Below are 19,632 nucleotides of genomic sequence, written 5' to 3'. Positions count from 1 at the left end.
TGGTGGTGCGAATGATAATTTGCAGAGACAGAAGAGAGGATTAGCGAATAAAACACAATGCGACCAAAACCTCGTTATCGATGTTGCAAGTGCCGTAGAATAACTGTGAGCCTCGTGCGGGGTCAGCTTGAAGCCGAATAAAAGTCACGTGCGAGAGAAAAGTTTTTATCATATATATTTTACTGCACCCAAAATACTGTGCTCATTTGAGCATTTGGTCAATTTGAAACGATACAGAGAAGATTAGCATGGCCCCTGCACTAAGGATGACACGCTTCTCAAAGAGTGCTACAAGTTTTTTTTGGGAATTTTTTTTTTTGGTTGTCGATATGTGCAGTTCGATTCCAGGCGAGGGAGGCCTTTTTATTTTCGGGGACAGTGGTGGTGTGGAGATAGGGGTCGTTCTTGGCATGTGGTGAAATTGCCGTTGGCCTTTGGCCCTCCAAAATCCTATAACTTGCTACTACTCAGAAGCCATTGCGGACCAACAAGAACGCTTAGAGCCAGAACTTCATTTTCCGCTTCTGATGAACTTCCAACTGTTTCAATAGAAAGATACACGAGACGCTCCATACGCGTTCACCGAACCCAAACGCTTTCTCGACCATTTCCTGTGTTGGCATCTTCAGTTCCCGGCAACGTCGATTCCATACTGAAGAAACTTCTCCCTCGTGATTGCTAAGGTGCGCGTCATTGAGTCAGACCGGGAGATCTCCTGCATGTTGCCATCAATACCCCTTCGCATCCAACTCAGACTCTGTCCACTCCCACAGTTTCTTGGCCAATTCTGTGTCCCGACTCTGCTTGGACCCGCGGTTCTCCTTGCCAACCGGATTATAATACGCGCCGTTCTTGACCTCCTGCCTCTTCCAGGTGGCAGCCCAGAGCTGTGTCAACGTCCCCTGCTGCACGGTCAATGGACCGGCCAAGTGGTCGAAGAGTTTCATGAAGCGGCCGTTGAAGCCGTTCTCGTCAAATATGACGTTGGCCAGGTTCGTCTCGACGCGGCCTGGGTGGATTGAGACCGAGAGGATCTCGGGGTGCCGTCTTGCGAGCTCTCTCGCATGCAGGACGTTGGCCAGCTTCGACTGCGAATACAGTCTTGTGGGTTGGAATGACGGCTTGGCCTCTTTCAGTTGATCGAAATAGATTCCCGCGCCGAACGCCATGAAATGCCCGCTGGACGAGAGATTGATGATGCGCACGTCCGATCCTGGTTTTGACGCCGTCCTTTGCATGAGCGGGAGGAGCAGACGGGTCAACAGAGCGTGGCCCATGTGATTGGTCCCAAACTGGATTTCGTAGCCGTCTTCTGTGAGGCCGTGTGGGTGGGCCATGATGCCGGCGTTGTTGACCAGGATGTCGAGCCTGTCGGATTCCACGATGACTTGATCTGCTGCCCTCTTGACGGACGCTAACGAGGACAGATCCAATTGCAGAAAGCTGACATTCGCGCTGGGCGCTGCAGCAGAGATGTCCTTCATGGCGTCGTCGTACTTGGCTTGCGATCGGGCGGCCAAGTATATCCGCTGCGGTTGATGCTTTGCCAACTGCAAGATCATTTCCTTACCACACCCACTGTTCCCTCCTGTTACGACGATGACCTTTCCCGCCAGATCCGGGATGTCTTTGTCCGGCTCGAATCCGTGAACATTGTCGAAAGGATTGAGGAAGCCGAGAAGGGGCATGGCTTGGACAGAGACGAGACTTTACTGGGCTCCTGTGAATCAGCTGTTCTGGTAGTAGTCTACAGGACATACCATGGAGAACTTTACCGTTACTTCTCGGGCATTGACTCCCTTTATTTACCTGATCTTCTTCGCCGTAGATATGCCCCCTGGAGGCATCGCATATGGGTGGAGTTCGACCGTGTTTGTGCGGGTCGGGGAGTGATTCCTCCTAGCGTAGTATTGCTCCTCGCCAATCAACGGGCTTCGCATAACGAGAATGTAGCTGCCTAGTCGGGGAGCATGCATACGGCAATGCAATGCCTGGCCCAATGGACCAGCTCGGACAAATGCTTGTACTGACTTGCTCATCGCGTGCGTTCTGGGGTGATGGGCGTGGTGTTGATGCAAAGTCAACAACCACAAAGGGGGAGGAAAGTCCCTGGCGCGGCGGCGCCGTAATTCTGGGTACTACCAACCGCAGTCACGCTGCGTTCTTGCCCCTGCTCATTCATCGCCGCCTGGTTTCCCGCGTTGAAAATCACTTTTGAAGCTTTGACAAGATGATCAATCGCCAGAAGACATCTCGGTACCTTGTCCATCATCTATAGGGTCAACTTCTAAGCCAAAGACCAAACTCAACAAACACTCGACCCTCGAAACAATGTTTGTGTTCGCGACGCCCTCTCACTTGACGATCCTGCGTTGACGGCAACCATGAATCAACTCTGCCGCACTCGCTCCCCTCCGACACTTCTCCTGCCGCCGTCGAATAGAGCCTTGCCGTTACATACTTCGATTGGGCACCGTGGATATGGAGAAAATTAAGGCGACTTGTGGCAGTACGCAGTTGAGATGGTGAGGAATATGAGACTGTTTACTCTTCTTACCAGCTGACCGCGGGGTATAAAGAGCTAACATCAGAGACATACTTGGGCAGTGAGCCAAAGACGTCCATTCAGCAGCAAGCTGACAGCGGCTGGGAATTGCCCGAGGTTACACAGCGAGATCTCATGAGACGCCATGTGCTCGCATTGGCACCCAAGTTGCAGTGATTCTCCTGCTAGGACGCCCTACCTCCTCATCCTCTCACATCGATCAATATGATTGCGGCAGTTTGATGCACGGGACTCGAGTTGGAGGTTGTGCAGGCTCATTAGAAGAAAGAGAGGGCGCGACAATGATTCTCTGCTGGTCAATTGCCCTGAGAATCACAAGTGACCGGCGACCGACCTTCGATCCGGAAACCAGGACAAGAGAGGGAGTCCAAAATAACAACCACCTAGAAAATCTGACAGAAATCGTGAGACGGCCCAAAGAGAGGTGAAAACATTACATCCAATGCCTGACACGTAGATCAGAGATACAACACAGAGGTAGGCATCTGCGCGAAGGAATGAGATGGGCACAATTTCCTCCACCAGGGGCGCGGCATTTGGAGACGCTGGGTTGCCTGTGCGAGGGCCGCAACCACTACTCTGGAATAACCCTTCTTGACCTCTCTCTCTGCCATCCTTCTCCCGCTCCTTGTCCACTGGTATACACTGCCAGATGCCCGACCTCAATGCCACAACTGCCGGTGCTCCTTGGTGACCCATCGCCGGCTTGAGGGGGTGTCAGTCAAGACCGAGAGCACCATGCCAGGTCAACGCAATAACGCCCCGGCACGATTGCAACAAAAGAGCAGGCCGGTAGTGGACCTCGTGGCAAAAGCTCTCGACAAAGGAGCGGTCAAGCGGAGAGTAGATGTGTAGGAAGAAAGAGAAAGCCGACACTGCTCCGTCCTGTGCGGAAGAGGTCTGGAGAAGAACAAACTTGACATGCGGATGCCAGCGCCTTGGTATGCATCCACCACCGATGAAGGCGGAGCTGAAGCTGAAGACTCAGGAGGCGGCCGCCGAGGCTAGAGCACGAGTCAGTCCCACAAGTCACGTGCAGCTGCAATCGCCCGCCGCGGTCAAAAGCCGAGCAGATCCGCAAATTGGCGAATGGCGCACTTGCCCATTGGCGTGCCCCACCAGTGCCACCGCCGATGCCAACTGCCAGAGACCCTCTTGGCCCACCTGGCGAATTGCCATCCAACTTCTTCCACAATCCCCTCTATCACCACCTCGGTGCTCCCCTGCTCCTCCAGATTCCGCAAGACACGAGGATAGGGGGAAATGGACGGAAAACATTACCGGAATCTCCCGCAAGACAAAAGGACGGCTCTGCGGAAGGCCGTGAAAAGACTCCAACAGCCCACACAAATCGGCACCAACTCCCATCACCGCTGACGGCATTTGGCGTCCCTACCCGACTGGTCCCAACAACGAAAGCCACTGCCCCTGTTGGTGGAAGATCTCTCTTCAATTTCTGAACACGCCCTTGTCCCCGATGCGGGTGCTTGTTCTGACCAAGTGATTACTAGTGACCCTTTGCCGGCTGCTCCCCCGTTGTACGGACCCGGACAACAGAAGTCCACCGCGCAGACATCCCGATCATACGATGGGAAAAAAATATCCTCGTAACGCACGGGCCCCCGAGCCCGCAAACCGCGACTTTACCACACCTGCCTCGACCCGAGCTAATACTCGTACATTGCCGATGCAGCCAATCGCCAAAGCATTGGCCGTGCGAAGATTCGTCCCCACCCCCTTGCGCTTTTTCTTGCCAGGCCAAAAAAAAAATAAAAAAAACAAAAAACTAATCCTGCAACTAGTTCCTGACAGTATAGATCATCAGCTTGCAAAGTACAAAGTATAAGCAATTAACAATGGCGTGGGTTAAGGTTCAATGGCCGCTGGCGACTCTCCACCCTCGGACGTTCAACGCCCGCGAATCATATCAACTGCCGCTAACCTGATCCTTTGGGGGTCGCGAGCTCAGAGAGATTCAACCCTGTTTTCTTGCTTGGAAGATGCAGCAGAGCTTTCCCCGTTGCGGCTCCTGTGTGACCTTACGCGTTACTCGTTGGATCTCAAGGTTTGCTTCTGCGGAATTTTGTCCCCAAACACAATACGCGAATGCCTGACTCGGTTTCTGCTCCCATGGTCCACCACACTTCTTGGACTCTGAGGAATCCACATGTCACGAGTTCTGTAGATAGATGGCCAGGATCCGTGGTGAAGCAGTTAGGATGTGGATGTTGGGGTTGATGGTGATTTCATTAACAGGTACCTGCGTATTGTAGACGGCTATGTCCATTTCTACGCAGCAATGACAACAAAAATCGCTCGAGTGCCGTCGCAGCTTCCACAGATATCTGTTGATCGTCTCCAGACAAAAAAAGGGCTCCTCAACTCCGCGCTTGTTCGTGATTGCCAAAGGAATACATGAGCACTGCGTCAGCGGCGAACAAACACTGCTTCAGATGGGGTATATATCAAAGCCCAAAGTTCACAATCATCAGACCCTCCTCGACCATCACCTGCATCCAGTCCACATCGAGACTCTGCCCAGTATTCATGAATCGCTCGTTTTGCTTTTCGTACACCGCCGCGAGCACTTTGCGTGTCGTCATGGTATTGCGCCCAATGCTGCTTTTCTCCATCTCGCGGAGCAGGTCCACCGCGTGCATTCGATGCCCTCCATTCGTGGCCACGAACCCGGCCATAAACACCGGGAACACCAGATATCGGCAGTACGATCGATCCTCCGCAAGGGCTTTGCTGGTCATTTGCAAAACCTGACTGGAAGCCACCGCGATTTCCGTATCATAGTCTGGAGACGTTTCGAGCCGTTGACCAGACCACATGGACGTGTGCGAATAGATGATACATGCGCGATACAAGGACGCTGCATGCTCGTACAGTTGTTTCGGGCGAAGTGGGAGATTGTCTATCTCTTGGTTGACCATCATCACGGCCGGGGTCACCCATAACTGGCGTAACGCCTCCTGGAGCTCGAAAATCCGGCTTTGGCGTATTCGAACGGCTTGGTTTCTCTGTAGGACATCTGCACGGTCGAATGTGACATCACCCCGGAATTCGCGTGCGAGAAGCGCCAGCCGGATGGCAAGAATACTCACCTCGTAATCGAGTTGTAGGATAGTGGGGAGAACTTCCACCTCTTCGGCATAGAGGACGCTCGAGCCATCGAGGCCCAGCGGGTATAAGTGGAAGCTTGGGGGAGGGATGAAGTCGTTGTTTAACAAAGACTCGACGTAGCTGCCACTGCCGGCACCGCTGAGTAAGGCATCGAGGTCAATGCTGCAGATCCACCAAACAATAAACGGATAGATTTCGCCGCCCAACTCTTCGCGTCGTAACAGCGAAATTTGTAAAAGGGTCATCAGGTGCTGCGACCAGAGATTCGAGTGCTCGGCTTCGGCGGCGGCGATCTTGACCAAGTTAGCATTACATGGTGCTTCAAGAGTCCCGACGTACCTCGTAGATCAGTAAGAGAAAGTGGGTCAGAAAAGCACCATCGGACGACAGGTCGTTGGGATCACGGAGAGTGGACTGCAAGGCAGGCAATGCTTGTTGGTAATGTTGGAGAGCGTCCAGCCATTCTTTTCCTTCTTGGACCGCCACACTCAGGGCTGCGACCGCCATCATCGCGTGGTACAACTGTGACGACGAGTCAGCAGGGCTCACTATGTTTTCAACGGAATCACATACTGGAGGGAAGCTGTTGGCGGCGAGTTCGAGAATGTGGACACTCGACCGCACCATACCATCTCTTTGGTCAGGCTCTGCTGGAACCAAGTGTTTCCAAACCACCTGGCGGAACTGTCGAAAATATCGAGCCTCTGGGCCTACCCTGGACGACTCAGTCGTGGAATCTGAGTCTTCGCTGAGCACAGCTTCCTCCTGCTCCTCAACCTTGATGGTTGCTTCATCCTTGACCGTGGCTTGTCTGAGTATCGGGGATATAGGTGACCGTGCCCGATTGGAGCTGAACGTGCTGCGCCGCTTGACATCTTCGAATCTAGGCAACACAACAATGTTGGGGTCTCCCGAGACCGGGATGGCTTCGCCGCCGGGTTCGCGACCAAGGCTACTCGCAAGTGAGGTGGCTATGGAGCCTCGACGTAGAGGCGGCAACAACTCTCGTTTGACTTCGGGCTCGTCGTTGTACTCTGGGAGATGTTGAAAGCTTTCTGGGTTGACGACGACGTTGTACGTTCCGGGGCTCGACCTCCCTGCCTTCTTCTCACGCTCCTCATCTGTGGTTAGGGTGGCGAAAGGCGGAAGATCGTCCACCTCGGCCGATCCAGGGCTGTTTTCGGTCAGCGCAGGGGAATTCGCTGCAGCAGGACAAATATTAATTAATGCTCCGGGTCGTGCGGTCGAACGAGGGGAGGAAAACTCACGATTCCACACAGGACTTTCGGCGATTGAGACGTCCTGCATACGTCCCAGAACTCTCGAGGTGTCATTCCGAAAGGAGATGCGCGGGTTGAAGTCGCAATTGAGGCTCAGGCGAGCACAGGGGCCGCAGAGGGGTTTGCTTTCGTCGCATTTGACCTTGCGCGAGCTTTTTGCACAATTAATACGGGGGACCGTGCAGGCTGGGTGGACGACTCACCGACAAGTCCAGCAGCCACTTCTCGACCGTGGAGGCAGCCGGGAACGCGGAGGGACACTAGGGCCACTGCGGCTGGAACTAGCCGAGGAAGATTGGTCTTCTTTGGGCGCAATCACAGGCAAGCGCAGCGGCGGTCTTCTCAAGGCCTCCCCTCGCTTGTCGACTGGCATCACCAGTGTTGTGGTAGTGATCATGAAGAATCGTTGCGCAAATAATCTCGACGGGGCTTGTGATGGCGCACGACCTGTTCAAGGGCAACGACGCATGTCAGGCCGCATGCATTAGTGCCCTCAATCTCAGCTTGACAGCGTCCGTGTGGCAAACAAGGGAAAGGCAAGGCTTGGGCGTAGATTTGGAGGGGCGAGCAGAAGAGGATCGAGACGAGCGGCGCGCGGTGGAGGAGATAAGGCAGGCAAGCAAGCGCGGCACACATCCAATGCAGTACTTTGGTACCGAAGAAAAAAAGTCGAGGTCGAGGTCGAGGTCGAGGTTCGAGGCCTGTCGCTATGCCATGCTCGAGGAGAAGGAAGGCGAACGGACTTGAAAAGAATGTTGGAGGAGTGGAGGATGTTTGGCTTGAAGAACGAAACGATACATCCCTGGTGCCTCGAGAGGTCAATCAGGAATCGGTATGGTCGGGTCTGTTAGTTTGAGGCAATCACGATGTCATTGTGCGCACCTGTTACGGCCCTGGTCACCAGGACTTGATTGGAGTCCCACCACAGATGCAGGAGGGCAGCTCCCGGCATCGAGGGATAGATCCATCCTGCCGGGCTAGTTACGAGAGTTGCACGCAAACCTCGAAGCTTGGAGGCAATGGGGGAGGAAGCATCGCGGTGACTGCAGGCAAGCAGAGTTCACATGGGGCCAGGGTAGGAGGATCGGGTGTCGAGTCAAAGACGCCAGGGAATGCAATCGAGTGGAGAGGGAGGCCATTGTGATGGTGTTCTCGGACCATAGCACCATGGCAGGGCGGGTCCCACGGAAAAACTTCCTCGGAACGGAAAATCAGTAACTCCGAATGATGCGCCGGCTCTGCCCTGCTTGCGGCTTCATTGGCCCACTGCCCACCCCCAAGGTGACGCCCGCCCTGCACTGTTTTTCTCTCAGCCATCTGCGTCTTTTGTTCTCTCTCCCCAAGCCACTTTCTGGTTTTGTTTACCACTCTGGTACATGGTACATTCTACACTCGTCCCTGACCGCCTGATTGTGGCTCTTTCCTCTTGGTTGCTGTTGCGTTAATTTCCCTCGACAAGTCCTGCTGCGGATTATCATTCCTCCGGCAGAACACCTAGCCTAGCGCCACGGGCTTGGTGGGGAGAGGCGGGAGTCAATCCCCCCTCGGAGTCCACGAACTTGATCTCGAAATCCTTCTACCACTCTCTGTACAGCCAAGGAAAAGGGGGTACTCAGCAACAAGCTCATCGCCTTTCTGTCTCAGAGAGCGCCACCCACTCCGCGTGCTTATCCTCGTCAAACTTCTCGCTTCCCTTCACTTGGGCACCAACACAGCGTGGTCCAAGGGCTAAAGATCCATACTACTGAACCGAGCTGAAAAACCATGTGTCGTCGGTTCGAGATTTGACTTTTGTGGAGAACCCCTCCAGGGTACCAGCTTTGAGAGACAACAGGGGCGCTAAGACTCCCCCACTGGACTGCACCCACCGATCGGGGGATGCACACGAAGACCACGAATGCTGCGAGGAAAAAACGTGGCAGAGGCCTCCAGGACCCCGTAAGCACACCGCAGTCAATCCACATCTCCTGCTCCAGCACAACCGAAAACCCCCAAATCCGACGAGAGTCCAGATCCGTGACTTTGGGAGAACACAGAAAGAGGGGGGTGCCGCTGCGCTTGAGACGGCGAGAAGATACCGGGACCAGTGGTCCGTGCACCATGATCAGCCCTACGGTAGCATCACCGTCCATGGCGTGAGGTTGTCCCAACAGACTGGCACCGGAGCAGCAAATGAATAACCATGGGCCGGGGTCGGATTTCACACCCGCGGTTCCAAGGAGGAAGGTCCCAACGCTTGTATTGCTGCAGGACGCCAAAAACAAAACTACTGGTCCCGTTGGCAAGCCTGTCGAGCTCGTCCGATTTCTTCACGTAAAGGTCTCGACCGCTCTTCGACCAGCCAGGGGTCGAGGATCGCCGCTAAGGCGGCTGGGTCAGGCATGCCTTGTTGGGCGAGGGCCAGGGCCAGCTCGGCACGTGATTTTCGCGCACGTTCCGGTTCTCGCCAAGGCTCCGGCGGACAGGCGAGCACCGCCATGACCAGTGGCTGAAATGGCTCAAAGGCCCTTCGACCGTCCAACTCCGAACCCTCCCGCGCCGACGGCCGTGGTGCGGAGGCTGTTGCCAGACTTGAGGCTGAGGTAATTTTGTCGTCAAGGTCTTCACCACGACCACTACCACCATCACCATCCACCCCCTTTGCGGGCCCATTGACAACAAAAAATTTTGCACTGTCGCACAGTGTAATGTCGAGGGTGCTGGATCGAATCGCTTGTGCTTTTTGCACGATCTTCATCGCCGGGTCCAGACTCTCGGGGTGCGCATGAGTGGACAGGATCCTGAACATGCAAGAAACAACCGCGCCCACCGTTGCTTCAATAACGGTCTGTTCGCTATACCCTTACTGTTAGTGGCAAGTCTATGCATGAGCGGGGCTGTCTCACCGATTCTTCAGGGGCTTCCCGTTAGTTTCGTCCACTTCCATGGCATCCTGGTCCGTTAGCTCGTCCATCAACTCCGCCAAAAAAGGCAGGAGCTCGTGGCTGAGGTCCAGATCTTTTCGAGCGACTGCAAACTCTCCAAGAGCCTCAATGGCGTGAGGTCGGTACCCAATGTTGGTCCGTTTCGCTTCTCGGATTGCAATCTTCTTCATCTGCTGGGTGGTCTGGCCGTTCGACCACAGTGGTTGGGCCTCCCGCACGAACTTCGGATACACCTTGACAATTTCTTCTTTGCCATCCCAGGTTTTGCCCTCCAGCGCCGCCTGCATCACCCCCCAAATAAGAGATGCCTCAGTGTCGGAATATTTTCCTTGTGCTTCGATCGACCCCACCAATTCGGCGACCGCCAACGAGCAAGCTTGCTTGATCGGCCACAGAGGGGATCCAATATGCGCCGAGATAAGTCCCACAATCTCGGTCAGATAGAGATTGATCGACCGGGAACCACCGATATTCTCCTTCCAGGGAACATCAAACCGCTCTCTGACCTCCTCGTCAGTATCCCGTCGGCCGATGAAAGCAAACGGGAGAAAGGTTGGTGCAAAGTTCATGAAAACGTCATTCGCAGCCTTGGAGATCGCCTGTATGATTTCGCCGGCCACAGAACGATGGCTTAGTTCCTGCGACTCAAAGTACAACTTTTGCGCGAACTTGTTTGTAGCCTGGACCTCCTTGTCCGAAGCCAGTCTCATCAGATAGCCTAGTGAGGTGCTGAAGGCGACGCTGATGGTGGCGTTGCGGTCGAGGATGTGTTTCCGCGTCAGCTGTACGAATTTGTCTGCATACGGTCGAAAAGCGGTTGGATGGCGCACAACCAGCGTGGTCATGACTCTGCTTAGGCCAATTTTGGACGGCAGTCCGATCGCTGCTCGATATGCATTTGCAAGGCGTTGCATCGCGTCGTCCATTGTTGCATGCCGCCCTTGACTGTGCGAACTGGAAACGACCCCTTGCATGGCGTTGGGGTCGTCATTGGCCTCGACTGTCATGGTGACGCTTTCCAAACAGTCCTCAATTGCTTCTGTAACTGGAGACGCGTTGATGCTCGACACTCTCATTTTGTCCAGTTTCTCGGCCGTCAATCCGTACTTGTCAGCATTCAAATGGAGGTAGTTGATACTCTCGTGTTCAAGAGAGCTCAGGGAGAGAACAAGCGTCTCCAAAACGGTTGGTGCAAAGGGACGCAGAGATTTGGGTGGACACTTCTTCACCACCTCCAGAAGCGTTACAATAGCATACTGTTGTACCTCCTTGCCCGCACCACTATCCATTTGTTGCAGCAAGAACGGCATGGCGTGGTTGAGCATGGTTCCAGAGCGCTTCGAATTGCCCTCGCCAATCTCCAAATTGCGTATCAGCATACTCGTGAGTGTCCTGCACAGCTTCATGGCGGCCAATCGAACTGTCTCCTTGACATCGTCCAGTACTTTGAACGCGACCTTCCAAATGTCGTCAAGGTACTTTTCAAACACATCGACGTCTCGCCCCTGTACGAGATCAGAGATTGCCGCGCAGCTGGCCTCGCGAGCCCGCCATTCCTTGCCCGACACGACGCTCTGCAACAGATCCTCCATGATCAGATCAAAATTCTCGTTGATAACGGCATTCGGATCTTTGACCAGCGCCCGCCAGATTTCGTTCATAGACCGTTGGACATTGGGGTTTGGGTCGAATCGGTACCGGAAAAGCTTAGGATAAAACTTCTTATTCTCCGTCAAATATGTGGAATCCGCCAGCACACGACCGAGTCCAAATCTTCCAAACGCCGCTCGACTTGACCAGATTGCATTGTTCGAGGCCAGATTCATAAAGCGATACACCAAGCTCGGGTCTCCCATTTCTGTGGCAAGGCGGACGATGTCTTTATAAGTCGTGACGGACTGCCCATTTTCAGTAGGCAGCGCACCGGGCTCGAACAGCTGCGTGTCTTCGTTTACAGTTCCGGACATTTTGGCGTTGCTGCCCGTGAAACTCTGGACTAGGTCTCTAACCAAGTCGTCTCGAAGTTGCTTGTCACCCCGCTCATAGACAAGACTGAGGCCCCGGGATCCAGTCTCCTGGACAATTTCGTCGCGGTCGTTAAGCAACCTGGCAAATGCAGCTTGACATTCTCGCAGTCGCGCTTTGACGGCAGGTAATTCGCCACAGTATTGGATGATGCATAATAGCCAGATCGCGGCAGCCTTCTTCAGCGACGGCTTTGTGGTGTTGCATTCCCCGAGGACTCTGTCAAGGACTTTGATTAAGAGCTGTTCGTTGACATCCAACCCCGAAACATCGGTATCAACATCAAGTTCTGTCAGCGTGGACAGCGACCTGAACCCGGCGCAAGCAACGGCAAGGGATTCTCCCAATGTGAAATGGAACTCGGCTCGTTTGACTTCGTGAAGGCCCAGCAGTCGATCCAGGAACGATGCAAAGCGCGAAGAATCGGCGCCACGCGCGTGCAAGGTACCTAGCACTGGCCCTGCAGCCGAGACGGCTGTTTCACTCTCTTTCTTGCTGTCTGCGATCAACTGACTCAACATTTCTTCATCGTTTGATCCTTCTTCTGTTGGGGTGCAAAGAAATAGTTGACGGAGAGATCTGTACGCAGTGTCTTTGACCGATCTGTCGGAAGAAGTCTTGACGATCTCGACAACGATCTGCACCGCGTCGCGTAGTGTGTCATCGGATGTCCGCAGTTTCAGCCTGAGCGATCTTCTGGTGAGGTAGAAACATGCGCGGAGGAGATGGCCTTGAATCTTTACCAGGTCTTCCCCGACGGCTGTTTTCCAGTGTTTGGCCTCATTCAATTCAGCCTTTGCGAGGTCTCCGGCGTCCTCATCGAGAGAAGCTAGAATGCCAAAGATCCGAGCGCCTCGAAGCTGCAAGCCTGCATTTCCGGCAACACGTGCAGCTGCCTCAAGCCCTGCATCCTTGACACGGAGCAACAAGTCAGTCGGGGCAAGAGAGAGAAGCTCAAGGGATAAATCTAGGCATTCCCCAGCCGCCTTGGATGCACCATCTAAAGCAGCGCGCATTAACGGTAACAGCACGTCCACACCCAGGTTTCGTAAATAGGACCGGATACGCTGTCGAGCGTCCTGGTCATTACTGGCCAAAGCATCGATAGTCTGCTTCCAATCTGTCGATTCTTCGGGCGCCAGTTCTGTCTCGCGCAGGGCTTCGCAGTAGAGGACGTTCCGACAAAACGTCACCGCCGCGGCTAGCACTGTTGGGTTGTCGTAGGAGTTCGTATGCGCCGCGCCCGCTTTGAAAAACCTTTCCACCAAGGCATCGAGCTTGGGGAGCTGTAGCTTCCGATCGTCGGAAGCAGTGGTGAGGCGCAGATTCGAAGCATGCCAGTACGGATCCAGCCCCCTAGCTCCTTCCTCGGCTATCTCTCTTCTGCCGCTTGCTGAGGCCAAGGCCAGGACATCGATAAAGCGAGCATCCACATCTTCAAACGGTAGACATTTATTCGCAAATCGTACGGCTGGATAAGTCGTGCTATTGACTGTAGGTAAGAAATAGATGGGGTCTTCCTGGCCTGGTGCCGCCAAGACATTCCACAGAAAGAGGTCTTTTAGGCGATTTGCGGTTGATGCGTCGCCAAGGGCAGGTAGAGCATTCATGATGCGACCGATTGATTCTTCGATGCTGCTTCTTATCTCGCGCGTCGTGTCACAGCGGAGGCTTGTGAAGAGCCACGTGATCAGAACCACCATGCGATTGTTGTCCATGGATTCGGTTTTGAGGCCTGCCAGCAGGCCGATGCTCTCGTATGCTTTCGAGCGAAGCTCCACCTCTGATGCGGCGGAGGAGTGGTCACTGTTCATGGTCGGCCAGCCTTGCATTTCAATGTATTCCTTCAACAGGTCCTGGATGCGATGACTTATTTCTCCGGCAAGATGTTGACCGCCAACACGCACTGTCCAGGTGAGATAGGAGAATAGAGCTGCCCGGAGTTTGGCTGCCTCGAGTCCCGCGTTGGATGTCTGTGTGAGTTGTTTCTCCACAATGTCCATGATCTCCGTGGTGCGCCTGGTGGAGTTCTGGCTGCGTGATAAGAGGCCTAGAATTCGCGTTTGCAACTTGGGTTTGGACCTTCTGTAGAGATTGAAGAGGAGGTCAATCGTCAATTCAGACTCCAAGTCGAAATCGCATTGCTTAAACATAACGTCGCTCATATTTGCAGCGGAGGCATTTGGGTCGACAGACATGATAGTGGCAGGACTGATACGCTGCCGATCGCTGAAGATGGAAGAGAACAAGAACTTTGCAATTGGCAGGACAACTTCCGAGCGCCGTTTGAAGTTTTTCTCCATGACAGGCTGGAAATCTTCGTCCTGGGCTTGAGCGGACGAATCCTTTGGATCGTAGAGCAAGAAATCGCACAAGCGGCTGACAAGCAGATCTGTCTGCGTGGATGACAGTGAGAACGTGTCTGAGAGAGCAAGATCTTCCTTGCTACCTCGCTCCGGAATCTTCCACTTCCTCAAGACTTCCAGGAGAAAGTCGAACGCGACAGCCCACATTTTCCGATCCGTAGCGTCAAACCCTTCGGCTTTCGGTATGGCAAACTGCAACACCCCAGGCAACGTCTCGATTCCCTGGTTCAGTTCCAGCCGCGGAAGGCCTTGCTCAATGAAAACTAGACAGAATCGCTTGACAAAGGCGTTGTCGTTCTCGCGGAATGTCTTGACCAGCGCTGACACCGGAAGCTTGATTGACGAGGTGATCTTCAGCCTTTGGTTGACGTACTGAGAGATCTTGATCGCGAGATTGCGATTTTGAGGGGTTGGAGAAGCCAGCTTTAGCAGGAGAGCTGGAAGGAACTTTTGAAGAATAGACTCTAGTTTCTCGTCTGTCGATGCCGAAGCGATGCGCATCTCGAGCTGGGAGATCAGCCTGTATTCCCGCTCCGCATCGGGAGCGGGCTGCTGCGCTGCCATGTTCGTAGTACTGGGGGTTGAGCTAGGAGAGAGCTCTCATCATATCAAAGACGTTGCTGCTGCTAGCTAAGAGCAATGATTCGATGAATTCAGGATGCGAAGAACAGGAAGTGAGCTGGTATATCTGCCACTCCTTCGCTTTAGGTAAGAACGACTGAAAATGAAACAGTCTAAAGGCAACGTGGAGGCAACAGCATGCTCGTCATCGAGGCTTCCAAAAGATGATGCTTTGTGATTCTGTCAGGATCTGAGGCCTCGCCACGTCGCCAGGTGAAGCCTTGACCTTCTTACTAAGGCGGCGAGGTTGCCAAGGCCGAATGTAGTTCGCTAATAATGAGCCGCACGAGTCCTGCAAGGCTGAGTTGATGTCTCCGTTGGGAGTGTAACGAACCACAAAAAATCTGTGGTAGCTTCTGGGCTTGCTACGTCAAGGGCTCGTGGGGATACAATGGGTTACTGGAAACAATGTCTGAAGTCAGGTATTCTGGGAGAATCGAGGTTTGAATACGCCGCGAGCCCCAGGTCCTGCCATCAAGCGAATTCCAACGCGAGTCCAACGGAGAAGCCCAGCGCAGTGGCCCAAGCTCAAGGTGATGTTGAATGGTTTTTGATGACTTTTAATCAGTGGTCCAGCCGAACGCTTTGCTGCTGAAGATCCTTCCAGCCCAGACAACGCTTGGCCGAGAGCCTTCGCCTCCCAGTGCCAATCAAACTGGAATGACCGTTCCCCGGAGGGAGTAACATCCTTCGAAGCATCGCCATTGTTCCCACGCCCATCAGATTTCTCGTCTTCATCTCCAGAACCTTCAAGACCTCACAGCCCCACTCCGCGACAAGCCATCATCTCAATCTTCTTGCTTCTCTTTCGGACTCGAGCAGGCACAGAATATCATCGACTTTCACTGTATGACGACAAAACCATCAGTCACTTCTACCCACAGGAAATTCTTGCGCATTCAATATCCCCCCTTCCGAACTCTCACGTACCTGGTCCCTTGACGTTTCGGATGATGCTTCGGCTCGTGTCGTCCATGAATTCGACTCTCACTTGTGTGACACCACCTCGCGAGCCTAAGAGACACAAAACGTAAGTTAAAACGACCTTCGACAGCCAGAGGTGAATATTTGGAGGTCGCCATTTTGACTTACCTGTTCGGCCGAGGACTCGGGTGACTTTGACGAGTTTGACTGGGACTTTGCCTGCCGCATCCATCTTGAACTAGGCGATAGTATCGACTGGGACGGAGAGAATGAGTTTGGGGTTGTAGATTCGCGGTGGCTCACAATTGATGTCCTGCTGGTTGGAAATTGAGCGCCGCGAAAAAGATGTCGAGCGCAGTTGGTGCAATGTGGGCGCAAACTCGCCAAGAGTGTCATCGGCTAAACCCCGGCCTTAATTTTTTCCGATCAGACCGTTTTGACTCAACCCGAATCTGCCAGCCATGGAAATAAGAAATGTTGGAGGTAAGTTGGTGAGATTTGACTCTTGAAGGCATTTGGTGAGTCTTTAAACAGACTGTGCTGCTCTTGGCCGTCTCTCTCTCGCTGTTGTTCTGCACGGCAGATCTCCTAGAGCTTAAATTTTTCGTTTGTCTCGCGGGGTAGAAAGGTCGAAGATTTTATTCGAGACGGATTTGGAAAAGGAAAAGCAACAACCTGGTAAAAAGTCGACTACACTGCCAATGGACCTCGTCAATCACCTCTCCGACCGGCTCCTCTTCGCCGTGCCCAAAAAGGGCCGCCTTCAAGCCGCGACTCTGGACCTTCTAACGGGATCCGATATTCAATTTCGGCGAGAAACCAGACTTGACATCGCCTTAGTGAAGAATCACCCGCTCGCACTTATTTTTTTACCCGCCGCGGATATCCCTACGTTTGTGGGTGAGGGACGAGTCGATCTTGGGATTACGGGACGCGATCAAGTCGCCGAGCATGACGCCCATCTGGCCCTAGGTGAGGAATCGGGCGTGGAGGAAGTCATGGATCTTGGATTTGGGAGGTGTCGGTTGCAAGTTCAGGTCCCCGAGAAAGGCCCTATACAAGATGTGAAGGACCTGGTCGGCAAAAACATCGTGACCAGTTTTACAGGACTTGCCGAGGATTACTTTGCACGTTTGGAAGGCATGGGCGGACGCAAGGAGAGCATAAATGGCACAGCTAGCCCGATTCCGAAGCTGAAGACGAAGATCAAATTTGTGGGCGGCAGTGTGGAAGCAGCTTGCGCACTAGGCGTGGCGGACGGCATCGTCGACCTTGTTGAGTCCGGGGAGACGATGAGAGCGGCCGGCCTCAAGGCGATCGAAACGGTGGTCGAGAGCACGGCCGTCTTGATCAAGTCGAAATCCGTCTCGAACGAGCAACTTGTCAACAAGATCGCCGCGCGGATACGAGGAGTCATTACGGCGCAGAAATATATCCTGTGTCAGTATAACGTGCCACGAGCAAAATTGGCGGATGCGACCAAGATCACCCCGGGCAAGCGGGCCCCCACGATAACAGCGCTGGAGGAACCGGACTGGGTGGCGGTGAGTTCGATGGTCGAAAAGCAGCGCATTGCAACGGTCATGGATGACTTGACGGGAGTGGGCGCGACAGATATTTTGGTGTTGGATATCGCAAATTCCCGGACAGGCTGAGACGGCGGCTCGACGGGAATGGAGGCGGAGCAATTCAGCGGCGCAATGACATAGAGGAATGCTTCGAGACAGGGCAAGTTGGCGAGGGAGGCACGCATTAAAATTTGAGGACGGGAGACCAACTATGAAGGCCTCCTGCTCCAACGACTAGGCTCATGAAGCCATCTTCAGAGGTTAGAGGGCAATGCTAGAAAACGGATATTTTACATATGCATACAAAGCTGAGCTTGTCCCTGCTGTGCGGGCATGACATAAGTACCAGGTATGCTCTATGTAAGCCACTCTTAATTTGCGCATCGTATTGGACATTGTCGTCATTTGATTGTTGCTTTCGGTCATTATCGAGGCTGGCTAGGCTGCGACCATAAAATGTCGCTCCCACAAATCCCGTCTTGGTCCGGCATAGAGGGAGCTTTCCGGTAGCCACCCCCAAGTAACCAAGCTGATGCACCAAATTGATTTGAGCTTGATGACTTTATCTTCTTTTTGACCCTCAGAAAGTCAAGCGTCAAATGACATCACACAGTTGATGTTACTAAGCGAGCACTTCCGCTTCATCCTCCCACTGTACCCCACGCGACACATTTGTATCCCAGTATCCCCAGTTTCGGAGCCTGGGGAGCCGTGAATCCTCAAAGCAAACCCTATGTGAGAGCCTGGAGCGACGCCTCAGGGCTTATATCACAATCATCCGTCGACAGCAATTTGGTGATACGATTTTGTGAGCATGTCGGCAAAGAAAAGTGGTCCAATGCCTTCCGACTCTGCACCCATCGCCGAGCCCCTCCTCAGTCGCTTGATTGTGGCACCGGTGCTGTTCGTATCATTTCTGATATCATTATTTCTCATTGACCGCCAAACATATGGCAGCATCTTTGCCCGATCCGGTAGCCAGGATGGATATTATCATTCCCATCAGCGCAAATTGGCGAAGCGAGAGATGGACGACGCTTTTCAGATGCGAAACAAGGTCATCGCCGCCATGGTCTTGCTGAGCGCCGTCTCTCTGGCTCTGCTTGCTTGGATATTGGAGTCGGGGTGGAAAGTGTGGAAATATCGGGCGTGAACATTGCGGCACTGAGCACGGGGGACTCGCATTCTCGGCAATATCTGCTTGGGAACATCTGGTTGTTTCATGTCACAGGAAAAGGTTGTTTGGAGTTTCACTTCTCGGGGGCATCTGTCGGGAATTTGGTTAGCCGTCGATGCAAATTTCCTCAAGGTATCAGGGCGCATGGGATTCATATTGCAACGAGTACGGGGGAGGGGATTGCTCTGAGTGTGGAACTTACCTGGAAGTCTCTCAATTACATATTTCCCCCGAGCCACACTCATGATCGGTACTCCAGGCACCTTTCGAACCCTCCTCTTCAAATCTCTATCGTTGGTAGCCACGATGTAGATCTTGTGCCTCATGACTCTGTCTACTATGCAGTCATCGGCGTATGTGCCTTTGTGGCCGCATTTCAATCGCTCCCATCTTTCGTCTCGTGCAATCCGCAATGCAATCCTATACTTCTGCCCAAGCTTTTCGAGCTCGGCCATTACGCAGTCTGTAATGATCGGTATGCACTTTGCGTAGAGGCAATCCATCATCGTGGGTAACAGCTCAAGTTTCTTCTGGACGGTGTGGGAGAGGAAGTTCGTATCAACGAGGACGTTGTAAGGCGGGACTAGGGCGGTGTTGTACTGAAAGAACAGAGAAGACGAGACTTGGGGCCTGCGTCTTTTAGCAGGGCCTTCGTCTGAAGCGAAGAACTGGGATCACTCACGCTTCTCGTATCACGTCGTCGTCTGTTTTCTTCTTGGATTCCGCCGCTTTGCCAGTCTCTTGATTCTTCTTGAGACGAGCATCTCGCTGACCGATGATTTTTTTGACCTGAAACTTGCGCGTCTTCTTATGAACACCCATTTTTGGCGGCGAAGAACAAAGGACGAACTCGCCAAAATTATTGCTGTTGCGCACAGAGAAAATCGTTCAACGAGCCACGGGCATAACAGCAAGCGAGAAAAGTTAAGACCGGGGCTAACCGAGTGCAGCTTGTTGCTTGCTTTTGTTCTCGAAGGCCAAAAATCTACAGGTATGCCCCGCTTCTCAGCCACAATCGCTCACGTTATCCCTGCCATCCACGCCTAACCCGG

General features: G+C 53.4%; 8 protein-coding genes across 8 annotated transcripts; 2 read left to right on the top strand and 6 right to left on the bottom strand.

Moving 5' to 3' along the window:
- Positions 1-728: 728 nt before the first annotated feature.
- Positions 729-1,688, bottom strand: PV07_05880 (uncharacterized protein; the record flags this gene model as incomplete). Its single annotated transcript, XM_016392803.1, has 1 exon — positions 729-1,688. The coding sequence occupies one exon, from the start codon at positions 1,686-1,688 to the stop codon at positions 729-731; it is 960 nt and encodes a 319-aa protein (XP_016250322.1).
- Positions 1,689-2,243: 555 nt separating this feature from the next.
- On the bottom strand, positions 2,244-3,445 carry PV07_05879 (uncharacterized protein). The gene has a single exon (XM_016392802.1). The coding sequence runs from the start codon at positions 3,263-3,265 to the stop codon at positions 2,879-2,881; it is 387 nt and encodes a 128-aa protein (XP_016250321.1). The 5' UTR covers positions 3,266-3,445; the 3' UTR covers positions 2,244-2,878.
- A 1,302-nt stretch (positions 3,446-4,747) lies between these two features.
- Positions 4,748-8,057, bottom strand: PV07_05878 (uncharacterized protein). Its single transcript, XM_016392801.1, has 5 exons — positions 7,179-8,057; positions 6,964-7,127; positions 6,269-6,897; positions 6,035-6,217; positions 4,748-5,988 (listed from the first exon to the last, which is right to left on the bottom strand). Exons 1-5 carry the CDS (start codon positions 7,370-7,372, stop codon positions 5,032-5,034), a joined length of 2,127 nt encoding a protein of 708 aa, XP_016250320.1. The 5' UTR covers positions 7,373-8,057; the 3' UTR covers positions 4,748-5,031.
- Positions 8,058-8,514: 457 nt separating this feature from the next.
- PV07_05877 (uncharacterized protein) lies at positions 8,515-15,088 on the bottom strand. Its single transcript, XM_016392800.1, has 2 exons — positions 9,861-15,088; positions 8,515-9,809 (listed from the first exon to the last, which is right to left on the bottom strand). The coding sequence occupies exons 1-2, from the start codon at positions 14,852-14,854 to the stop codon at positions 9,242-9,244; spliced, it is 5,562 nt and encodes a 1,853-aa protein (XP_016250319.1). The 5' UTR covers positions 14,855-15,088; the 3' UTR covers positions 8,515-9,241.
- PV07_05876 (40S ribosomal protein S28) lies at positions 15,070-16,208 on the bottom strand. Its single transcript, XM_016392799.1, has 3 exons — positions 16,004-16,208; positions 15,842-15,925; positions 15,070-15,756 (listed from the first exon to the last, which is right to left on the bottom strand). The coding sequence occupies exons 1-3, from the start codon at positions 16,065-16,067 to the stop codon at positions 15,695-15,697; spliced, it is 210 nt and encodes a 69-aa protein (XP_016250318.1). The 5' UTR covers positions 16,068-16,208; the 3' UTR covers positions 15,070-15,694.
- Positions 16,209-16,304: 96 nt separating this feature from the next.
- PV07_05875 (ATP phosphoribosyltransferase) lies at positions 16,305-17,772 on the top strand. The gene has a single exon (XM_016392798.1). The coding sequence runs from the start codon at positions 16,537-16,539 to the stop codon at positions 17,488-17,490; it is 954 nt and encodes a 317-aa protein (XP_016250317.1). The 5' UTR covers positions 16,305-16,536; the 3' UTR covers positions 17,491-17,772.
- Positions 17,581-19,488, bottom strand: PV07_05873 (uncharacterized protein). The gene is made up of 3 exons (XM_016392796.1): positions 19,263-19,488; positions 18,783-19,210; positions 17,581-18,670 (listed from the first exon to the last, which is right to left on the bottom strand). Exons 1-3 carry the CDS (start codon positions 19,400-19,402, stop codon positions 18,654-18,656), a joined length of 585 nt encoding a protein of 194 aa, XP_016250315.1. The 5' UTR covers positions 19,403-19,488; the 3' UTR covers positions 17,581-18,653.
- Positions 17,918-18,877, top strand: PV07_05874 (uncharacterized protein). Its single transcript, XM_016392797.1, has one exon. The coding sequence runs from the start codon at positions 18,218-18,220 to the stop codon at positions 18,554-18,556; it is 339 nt and encodes a 112-aa protein (XP_016250316.1). The 5' UTR covers positions 17,918-18,217; the 3' UTR covers positions 18,557-18,877.
- Positions 19,489-19,632: the final 144 nt, after the last annotated feature.

Source organism: Cladophialophora immunda (genome assembly GCF_000835495.1).
Source record: "Cladophialophora immunda strain CBS 83496 unplaced genomic scaffold supercont1.3, whole genome shotgun sequence".
NCBI classification, from domain to species: domain Eukaryota; kingdom Fungi; phylum Ascomycota; class Eurotiomycetes; order Chaetothyriales; family Herpotrichiellaceae; genus Cladophialophora; species Cladophialophora immunda.
This window is presented reverse-complemented; position numbering and strand designations above follow the sequence as displayed.